Raw genomic sequence first — 11,673 nt, 5'->3', positions numbered from 1 at the left:
AACCTAATTCTTATTTCATAACCCATACCCGGTGGAAATATAGATCTAACCTATTCAGGATTGGATCCGTGTTTCTTCATTGGCGCCATCCATACTTTTTTCTATAACAATCATTTTTTCGTTGCATTGGGTAACATGAGTCAGCTCCAACAGATTCTGGTAGAAACTCCCGCGATGGAGAAGCGATATGATGTCCAATAGGTCCCACTCCAGGTGATGATGGACGAGTAACGATTGAGGCTCGTCGGATTCGCCGAACTCCAGATCTGAAAGTTCTCCTTAGGAGAGATCTCACCGTTATAATTCTAGATCTCAGAGGATTCAAACTCTGGAAGAGTGGTTACAAATGCAGTAGGAGAAAGTTGTTGCAGAATACGAACTAATGTTGTGGGAGGAGAAGGTTCACGCAAGGACTTTGCCATACGAAGAATCTTCATCTCATCCACCAACAATTCATCATTGTCAACTTCATGACAGTGTTAAGACCATGGCATATTCTGATGAAAGGGATGAAGGGAGTCGCGACAGAGGTCGTCGGGTTAGGCGGAGTATTTCTCGCAAAACTGCGTATGACCAAAGTCGTGCTACCCATAGTCACCAAGATGTCACGTATCTTCATGATTGATAGTTATTTCAGTGAGGATAGTCACAATCAGGGACGCTAGGAGACTACTCGCCCGTGTGCGGTAGTCAGGCACACAGAATAATGTAGCGATGCGGAAGAAGACTTCACTAAACTTTACCGACCCGCATCCTTTGCAGAAAAATCTAAGTTCATTCCGCGAATCGCTACCGCACCGTCCCAGTAAACGTGAAGAGTCCAGCCAATTTGGGTAAGTACAATGGAATGACTGATCTTAATGATTATTTAGTTAATTTTACAATAGTTGGTGGGGTCAGTGGGTGGACTTTTTCGTATTGGTGCCATGTGTTCGCCCTCACTTTAACAGGAGCCGCCCATGAGTGGTTTGAAAAACCACCTGATAGGCAGATCCGAAGTTGGAATGATCTAGCGGCAAAATTTTCACAAACATTTCAGCCAATAGAGGAAACATACGCGTGATCCCGCTGAGATTTTGGAAGTGATTAGACGCGACAATGAATCAATAGAAGACGTCATTACTCACATTAATGATGAGAGTCTAAACGTTGGTGGTATCAGTGAAGACATGTTGCGGGGTGCTTTCAGAAAGAATGTGCGGAGTAAAGATCTGATCAGATATTTGACTGGATGAGATGGAATGCTTAAGACTTGGGATAAAATCATGTCAGCTTCAAAAGATTTCACGGAAACAGAAAAGGTTTTAGTACGTGACAGTCTTACACAAGCAAAAAAAAAAAACCAGATTTCAGGAATGTTCGGTCAAACAGGTAGGGACGGGGTTCTATCTGGTATCGAGTACAACCACCCGAAGAATCTTCCAAGCAACCAGACGCACGAACTTTGATTGGTCAAAAAATTAAGGATCACAACTGGGGAAAAGATAGCCACAAGTGGACCCCATTGACAAAGACTCCCTCAGAAATTTTGACGACACTAAATATTGATTTTAAGAAGCCACAACCAATTGTGCGAAGATCACATTTGAACCCAGACAAATAAAGATATCGGCCATCATACCGATGATTGTGTAAGTTTGAGAAATGAGATAGAACAAGCAATCAAGTCAGAAAAGTTATAATAGTTGTTGAAAAATGTAAGACAAGGGGCCCATAAGCAGCCTGCGCAAGCGGATAATGGCCCTAAAAAAACAAGTGAAAGATTTAAATGTTCATATGATCCAAGGAGGAAGACTCTGTGGATATAAAAGGCCTAGAATAGAAAATGATGATTGGAAGGGTGAACCCGTGTCTTTGCTAGATGGACCATGCATGAAGTATCCTCTGATCATTACATCATTAATCAAACATTACAGATCTCAATATGTCTTCTTAGATATATGAAGCACATCTGACATTATGTATGAACAGTGCTTCGAGAAACTTGATGATGAGAATAAAGCTCGGCTGAAACCCATTCATGCACCGATAATAGGATTTGGGTATGAAGTTATGCACCCGCATGGTGTAATTTCTTTCCGGTTACCCTCAGTGATGAGACCCAATCAAGAACGGAGGACGTGGAGTTTTTAGTGCTCCCTGCACGATCAAAATATTATGTGATATTGGGAAGGGAAGCCATTAGGGATTTCAATGCTAATCCTTGGTGCGGTAGGGGTTCCAACGCAGACGAGCATAGCAGTCATTCATGTGAACAAACATTGCTTTGCGACAGAAAGTTCCAAACCAAGTAAGTTACCAAAATTGGTTGTGCGACGGAACGTGAAAAGTGGGCGTTAAACCCAAAATTTCCTGAGCAAACCGTGACAATTGGGCCCAGCATTTCAGAAATTGTGAGAACATTCTTAAAGCAATTACTCACTAAGAATGTGGACGTATTTTATTGGCAACCCGCAGATATGAAGGGGGTTCCAAGAGAAATCGCAGAACATAAGCTACAGGTCAATCCAACGATTACCCCAATAGTTCAAAAGAAGCGAAAAATGGGTCCAGATCAAACTAAGGTGATGAATGATCCATGTTCAAGATTTATTGCAAGCAGGGATTATTAGTGAAATTCAATATTAAACATGGGTTGTAAATCTGGTTATAGTCCCCAAAATCAATGGGACTTGGTGGATGTGCATCGATTTCAAAGATCTAAATAAAGCATGCCCTAAAGATTGCTATCCTTCACCAGAAATTGACTTGAAAGTTGACGCGGTCGCACATTTCAAATTCATATGTTTCCTAGATGCATACAAAGGGTACCACCAGATCCGCATGGCGGCTGGCGACAAAGACAAAACAGGCTTTCGTATTTGTCACGGAACATTTTGTTACAAGATGATGCCGTTCGGTTTAAAAAATGCGGGTGTAACATATTTGCATTTGACGGATAACGCATTCAAAGAACAGATTGACCTTAATTTGGAAGTGCATATTGATGATAGGTCATTAACAGTGATGAGGAAGACCAGATGTTGTGGGACATCGAAGAGACGTTGCAAACTTTGAAAAAGATAAACATGAAGCTTAACCCCAGTAAGTGTGCTGTAAGGCCCTGACCCCGGTGCCCTACTTTGGACGTTGGATTCAGTCATAAACACAGTTCTACAAATCAGAGTTCATTAAAACTTTGTGGAAACGTTAACTTTAATCATTCGATACGAAACATTTGATCTTTTCTTTAAAAAATAGCATACAACATCATATTCAAAACATCATTTCTCCCATATTCATATGCCAGCCATTCAATCCATGCCATGTTCCCTCCTCATGCTAGCTCATTAAACATATTTATCAGCGTACATACTAAAAGTCAGCTATGCTGAGTGAGTTCTAGTTAATCAGGCAACATACAATTCATTCTCATACATTCCTTCACGTATCCGAAGACGCGTATTGTTACTTTAACCTTGTATAAATATCCATAAGAGGAACGTCACATAATATCTATTAAAAGAACCATTACTATTACCCATACTATATCTATTCTCCATAGAAAGAACAATCTATATATATTATACATAGAAGGAACACTCTATATATTATCCATAGAAGGAACACTATACATTATCCATAGAAGGAACGACTCACATTATCCATAGAAGAAACCCTATATATTATCCATAGAAGGAACACTGCATATTATCCATAGAAGGAACACTATTAATTATCCATAGAAGGAACACTATATATATATATATATTTTATTTAATATCCATTTAAGGAACACATATAATGTCCACAGTCCTTACATTATCACATCCCAGGTCTATGTCCAATAGGAGTTAGAGGGATTTGCCATCCTAACTTACTATATCATACATGGAGCCCACATACCGTTCATACACTTGCTTCCACATACCATACATACAACTATAATCACCTTCGATACGTGCAATATCCGAAGATCGTTCACGCATTGACAAGCATTCATCCATAACCTCAATATAATATTTATACTATAAAAAAATATTTATCACATAAATCATCTATGGCATACACTTACCACTTAAGGTTAGTGTATTAACATTCCACATTGAGTATGCACACAACCCCGAAAACATAACAAGAAAATGGGGCTAGAAACTCACATGTCTCCGGTTTCCTTCTGAGTTAATAGTGATTCCTTTCTTCAATTGAGCACGGCTAACTGTACATCAATTACACGTATCAATTTCCTAATCCTATACTCTTTCTTTAGGTTTCACTAAAAATGGTTAAGTCTGGTTTATTCTAATAGCATTATATTTGAATATCTTGTATTTGAATGGTATTAGAATACATTTGTGTTAGCATACATTTGTATTAGAATACCATTGTATTCGAATGGTATATGAATAGAATACATTTGTATTCTAATGATCACATGGTAATCTAATGACACATTGTAATCTAATTCATGAATTGTAATCTAATGATACATTGTAATCTAATGCATGAAATGTAATCTTATGATAAATTGTAGTGTAATGATACATTGTAATCTAATTCGTGAATTGTAATCTATTGATAGATTATAGTCTAATGCATGAATTGTAATCTAATGATAGATTGTAAGCTAATGATACATTGTAATCTAATTCATGAATTGTAATCTAATGATAGATTGTAATCTAATGATACATTGTAATCTAATGCATGAATTGTAATCAAATGATAGATTGTAAGCTAATGATACATTGTAATCTAATTCATGAATTGTAATCTAAATGGTCATTGTAATCAAGTCACATCATTGTAATCGACTGGTCATCGAGTCACATCATTGTAATGAACTGGTCATTGTAATCGAGTCACATCATTGTAATCGACTAGCTTATTGTATGCGAACCAAACCATTGTAATCGAATGTGGCCAGTGTAATCGATTAGGCCATTTGTAACCGAAAGAGCTGGTAGTTTAGGTTCATTTACCACCGTTTTTATTATCTTTCATTGTCTTAACGCCTTATTATGGTTCGGTATCAATCCTTTAATGTCTCCTTAACCGTTTTCGGCCAAAGCATGACCCGTGCAACCATAAAGTTCGAACCTTTAGGGTTAAAGATCATGTTCAAAACTATATCTTGGGTTTCTTTATGAGCCGTATATAACCATGGGTTTGTTAAGTTCACTTTAACCATCAAGTTTGCAACTTTATGATTTATATAGACCCGATCTACTCTATGTTTAAGTTTCATGTCAAACCGTTCATAAAAACATAACCTTTAAAGATAAAGAACGTACCTTTACTCGTTTTTAGAGTATGGTTAGCTTTGGTTATGAACAATAATCTTGTATCTTGGTTGTATGTCCAAGATCTATCAAGAATCAAAGCTCGTTTGGTCTCGGATCTCCTTTCTTACTTGCGGCAGTATATGGGAGTGTATGTGTGTGTGTTTTGAGTGTGTAGGGAGGCTATGGTGTGGAGATGGATAAAAATGGAAAGAATTAGGGTTTAAGGGGTATTTATACTCCCTTAAGCCCATGGACCTAAGGCCCATCTTTACTTTTTGGTCCATACTTATTCCATTTAATTAGCTTACTTAACCTTCCATCTTTATTATTTTATTAATTCTTTATTATTTCACTATTAATCTAAGTAAACTATTACGCCATAATTAAATAATGTATTAAATATTATTCTAGGAAATTTCGGGATGTTACAAGTCTTCCCTCCTTAAATAGGTTCATCCCCGAAACCTAGCTCATTTCTTGCAAAAAGGAGAACTTCTAATATACACACACTTGTCGAGTTTGCTTTCTGGTTTATCCTTCTTACTCCTGATTTTCCAGTCACCGAGTGGTTTTCATGTGCCTTAGCGATTATGGTAGTTTGTCCATGAAGTCCTCGATGATACGCTTCCTTATCTAGACTTTGTAAGTGCATATCATTTCCACAAGCATGCTCTTTTTTCTTGTCCTTTAAATAGAAACATTTCACTTACTACCATTACACATAGCACTGAATGACCATTCTGTCCAATCACAACCTTTAGCAAATATACTGCTTGCAATACGTTCAAAACATAAGGAAACATTTCCAGTTTCTCCTTAATGATTATTTCTTGAAATCCCTTTGTCCATCTCTTAAGGTAGAACACTTCTTGCAATTCTTGAGCACGTCCATTGTACAACTTGTCGGAGAACTACTTAAGCCACCACTTAAACCTTCTTTCATTCTCAGCTCTGTATCAACATGTAGGGTTCATGAGTTATAGCTGTCCAAGGTAGCTTGATCATGATCCATGATGATACATCTCCCTTTTTCTTGACTAGTCAAGCTGCATATCTGGTTGCATTTTGTCTTTATCGTTCTAGATGACTTCCCTCTCATGATCCCATCAAGTTCCCTTATCGTGTTAACTACTGCAGGCATACTACATGTCTTGACTCACTCTAGGTGGCTTAATTCTGCATCTCTCATGTTGCTTCCACTTGGGCTTCCTAGTTCGGGCTGCCTTTGATGCTTCGGTGACAATTGAGCAACTCCCTTAGCTTGTTTGACTACAAGCTCCAAGCGTGATCCTTCTTCATTACTTTCTACAGTCGGATTCATCTTGCTTTCGTATATCGTTCTTTCACATCTTCTTAAAAAAGGTGTCCGGTTGGCACGTGTCTTACCAAAGTGTCCAGTACGACCTCCTCGTGCTCATCCTTTTGTAGCAGTCATCTATCTTATCTCTAAGGAAACACAAACATTATCACTCTAGGAATTATTTAGCACATATTCGTAAGGTAAGTAGTTAATGACAGTGGCCAAGTGTAATTAACTCTTTACATTACTCCTCAGGTTCTACATACTACCCTTTATGATTTCACTTGAGCTAGTTCCTACTTCTCACACAATCATGTAAACATACATATAACCTACATTCTTATCCCTAGGAATTAAGCTAGCATACACTCATTCTTTTCCTAGCAATTAAGCTAGCATACAAACATTCTTTATATAGCAATTAAGCCAACTTCCTTACACATTCTTATATTATACATGAAATTAATCATGTACTTTACCTTTATCGAGCTTGCTTGAGTGACACATGGCTTTCTTGAATTGACATCTTCTTTCTTTTTTTACTTAAGTCCCATTCTCTGTTCGAGTCTAAGCATGTAGGATTCTTAAATCTCTCGAACTTTGCTTTTATACCAACTTGTAAGGCCACGACCCCGGTGCCCTACTTTGGGTGTTAGATTTACTTATAAAGATAGTTCTACAAATCAGAGTTTATTAAAACTTTCGTGGAAACGTTAACTTTAATCATTCGATAAAAAACATTCGATCTTTTCTTTAAAACATAACATACAACAGCATATTTAAAACGTCATTTCTCCCATTTTCAGATGCCAATCATTCAATCCATGCCATGTGCCCTCCTCATGCTTGCTCACTAAACATATTTACCTGCGTGCATACTAAAAGTCAGCTACGCTGAGTGAGCTCTAGTTAATCAGGCAACATACAATTCATTCTCATACATTCTTCACGTATCCGAAGACACGTATTAATACTTTAACCTTGTATAAATATCCATAAGAGAAACGTCACATAATATCCATTAAAAGAACCATTATTATTACCCATAATATATATATTCTCCATTGAAGGAACAATCTGTATATATTATCCATAGAAGGAACTCTCTATATATTCTCCATAGAAGAAACACTATACATTATCTATAGAAGGAACAGCTCGCATTATCAATAGAAGGAACCCTATATATTATCTATAGAAGGAACACTACATATTATCCATAGAAGGAACATTATTCATTATCCATAGAAGGAACACTATATATATATATATATATATATATATTTTTTTTTTATTTAATATCCATTTTAAGAACACATATAATGTCTACAGTCCTTACATTGTCACTTCCCGGGTCTATTCCCAATAGGAGTTAGAGGGATTTGCCATACTAACTTACTATATATCAGACATGGAGCCCACATACCCTTCATACACTTGCTTCCACATACCATACATACAACTATAATCACCTTCCTTGGCGATACGTGCACTATCCGAAGATCGTTCACACACCGACAAGCATTCATCCATAACCTCAATATAATATTTATCACATAAATCATCTATGCATACACTTACCACTTAAGGTAAGTGTATTAACATTCCACATTGAGTATGCACACAACCCCGAAAACATAACAAGAAAATGGGGCTAGAAACTCACATGTCTCCGGTTTCCTTCTGAGTTAATAGTGATTCCTTTCTTCAATTGAGCACGGCTAACTATACATCAATTACACGTATCAATTTCCTAATCCTATACTCTTTCTTTAGGTTTCACCAAAAATGGTTAAGTGTGGTTTATTCTAATAGCATTGTATTTGAATATCTTGTATTTGAATGGTATTAGAATACATTTGTGTTAGCATACATTTGCATTAGAATACCATTGTATTCGAATGGTATATGATTAGAATACATTTTTATTCTAATGATCACATGGTAATCTAATGATACGTTGTAATCTAATTCATGAATTATAATCTAATGATACATTGTAATCTAATGCATGAAATGTAATTTAATGATAGATTGTAACGTAATGATACATTGTAATCTAATTCGTGAATTGTAATCTAGTGATAGATTGTAATCTAATGCATGAATTGTAATCTAATGATAGATTGTAAGCTAATGATACATTGTAATCTAATGCATGAATTGTAATATGATGATAGATTGTAATAATGATACATTGTTTTCTAATTCATGAATTGTAATCTAATGATACATTGTAATCTAATTCATGAATTGTAATCTAATGATACATTGTAATCTAATTCATGAATTGTAATCTAATGATACATTGTAATCTAATGCATGAATTGTAATCTAATGATATATTGTAAGCTAATGATACATTGTAATCTAATTCATGTATTGTAATCTAAATGGTCATTGAATCAAGTCACATCATTGTAATCGACTGGTCATTGTAATCGAGTCATATCATTGTAATCGACTGGTCATTGTAATCGAGTCACATCATTGTAATCGACTAGCTTATTATATGCGAACCAAACCATTGTAATATAATGTGGCCGGTGTAATCGATTAGGCCATTTGTAACCGAACGAGCTGGGCAGTGTAGGTTTGTTTACCACCTTTTTTATTATATTTCATTGTCTTAACGCCTTATTATGGTTCGGTATCAATCCTTTAATGTCTCCTTAACCGTTTTCGGCTAAAGCTTGACCCGTGCAACCATAAAGTTCGAACCTTTAGGGTTAAAGATGTTCAAAACTAGATCTAGGGTTTCTTTATGAGCTGTATATAACCATGGGTTTGTTAAGTTCACTTTGACCGTCAAGTTTGCAACTTTATGATTTATATAGACCCGATCTACTCTATGTTTAAGTTTCATGTCAAACCGTTCATAAAAACATAACCTTTAAAGATAAAGAACGTACCTTTACTCGTTTTTAGACTACGGTTAGCTTTGGTTATGAACAATAATCTTGTATCTTGGTTGTATGTCCAAGATCTATCAAGAATCAAAGCTCGTTTGGTCTCGGATCTCCTTCCTTACTTGCGACCGTATATGGGAGTGTATGTGTGTTTGTTTTGAGTGTGTAGGGAGGCTATGGTGTAGAGATGGATAAAAATGGAAAGGATTAGGGTTTAAGGGGTATTTATACTCCCTTAAGCCCATGGACCTAAGGCCCATCTTTACTTTTTGGTCCATACTAATTCCATTTAATTAGCCTACTTAACCTTCAATCTTTATTATTTTATTAATTCTTTATTATTTCTTTATTAATCTGAGTAAACCATTACGCCATAATTAAATAATGTATTAAATATTATTCTAGGAAATTTCGGGATGTTACAAGTGCTCATTTGGCATGGAAGATGGAAAGTTTTTGGGGGTGATAGTTACAAGTGCAGGTTTCAAGGCAAACCCAGATAAGGTTCAGGCTATCGCCCAAATGCCTTCTTCTTCTTCTTCCCTCAAGGAAGTACAAACCTGAATGGTAGGATGGTAGCTTTGAGCAGATTTTTGGCCAACCGTGCATCCAAATCGTTTCCATTTGTTTCAACGCTCCACAACTATTTAAAGAATGCTCATTTCAAGTGAACTGCGGAAGCTGAACAAATGTTTGTAGAGGTTAAGAAATGTTTGATGGAATTGCCAACATTGTCCGCATCCCAAGCCGGACAACCGTTAACCCTATATCTATCTGCATCAGATATAGCAATTGGGGCAGTGTTATTAACTGATAAGAAAACTGTCCAAACGCCAATCTATTACGTCAGTTGAACATTGGCAGATGCTGAAACCCGCTATTCCATGTTGGAGAAATTCGTGTTGGTATTGGCTCATCCGCAAGCCAATGGTCAAGCGTTCCCTTCTGTGGCTCATACGCAAGCCAATGGTCAAGTGGAAAGAACCAATAGGAGCTTAAAAGATGGAATTAAATCCAGGCTTGGTACCAAGCATACTGGTTGGGTTGACGAACTACCTCATGTACTTTGGGCTTATAGAACTCAGAAAAAGACAAGTAATTCTGAAACTCCATTTAGCCTATCTGAAGCAATGATTCCCGAAGAGATTGGGATTCCATCCGCAAGAATACTTTCCATCACTGATAATGACACAGAGCTATGCCTCAATCTAGACTTGCTGGAGGAAAGACGTGAATGGGAGCTCATACGAGAAAGTAATTACAAACGCCAATTCCAGAAGTACTATGATTCATGTGTCAAGATATGTCAATTTCAGGCGGGAGATTATTTGTTCCGCAACAATGAAGCCTCATGTCAAGAACCACCAGGAAAGTTAGCTCCAACTTGGGAAGGACCTTATAACATCAAAGGGGTTCTAGACAAAGGCACATTGATGGTCGGTCAATTTGTATATGTTTAAGTTTGTTTATTTACTTGTTTGAGTCATTTATTATACGAACTTTGGTACTTCAAACGCGTGTGTTATATTTCAGGTCACAGGTATTTAAAGCAGCTATTTTGGACATGCATGAGCATGAAATGAAAACCCGGGATGTCCAACACACAAAACAATGCAAAAGATTAATGGCTGCTGATGAAGACTCCCATCGCCGAACGCGATGGGAGAGGTTGAAGACCCCATGGGATTAAAATAATATATCAGTCTACCATGGTCCATCGCGGTACGCGATGGACCCCAGAAGACCCCATCGCGTACCCCGATAGGTGGGAAAAATAGGGAAGTTAGGGTTTTGGTTAAAATACGTTTTTGGCGACCCTTCTCATATCGATTACTTTCCAGAGCAGCTTTGAAAGCAAAAGAGACCAATTCCATCCTACCGATTCGTCCAAAGATCATATATATGTTCTATTCCACCAGAATTGAAGATTTTACGATCTCGAGGCTCGGCTAATCTCTCCGAATCATACTCGGGGGTGTAAAGTTTGTAACTTTCAGTATTTCTCATATATTTAGAACGAATGATTTGTAACTGTCTTTGATTAATCTATGAGTATTGATGTTTAGTATTGCTATGCATTCAGTCGGTTTCGGTTTATGTCGATAAGAATGATTAGTTTGCTGGTTGCTATAATAATTGCTTATAGGATTGTTTTACTAGTTTGTATATGATGAAGCATACAATTTCCCTAAGTTGAGTC

The 11,673-nt window shown here is 36.9% G+C and overlaps 1 protein-coding gene across 1 annotated transcript; it reads left to right on the top strand.

Annotated features, from left to right (window-relative positions):
- The first annotated feature begins 10,357 nt into the window (after positions 1–10,357).
- On the top strand, positions 10,358–10,933 carry LOC143601217 (uncharacterized). Its single transcript, XM_077078685.1, has one exon. It carries the CDS (start codon positions 10,358–10,360, stop codon positions 10,931–10,933), a length of 576 nt encoding a protein of 191 aa, XP_076934800.1.
- Positions 10,934–11,673: the final 740 nt, after the last annotated feature.

This window comes from Bidens hawaiensis, unplaced genomic scaffold (assembly GCF_021521415.1).
Source record: "Bidens hawaiensis isolate Kalapana, Puna unplaced genomic scaffold, B.hawaiensis_p1.1 tig00055907_1, whole genome shotgun sequence".
Lineage (NCBI taxonomy): Eukaryota > Viridiplantae > Streptophyta > Magnoliopsida > Asterales > Asteraceae > Bidens > Bidens hawaiensis.
This window is presented reverse-complemented; position numbering and strand designations above follow the sequence as displayed.

What these genes read in the sequence shown, in the direction of transcription:
- LOC143601217 (XM_077078685.1), top strand. Translation starts at nt 10,358, where the DNA reads ATGTTGGAGAAATTCGTGTTGGTATTGGCTCATCCGCAAGCCAATGGT.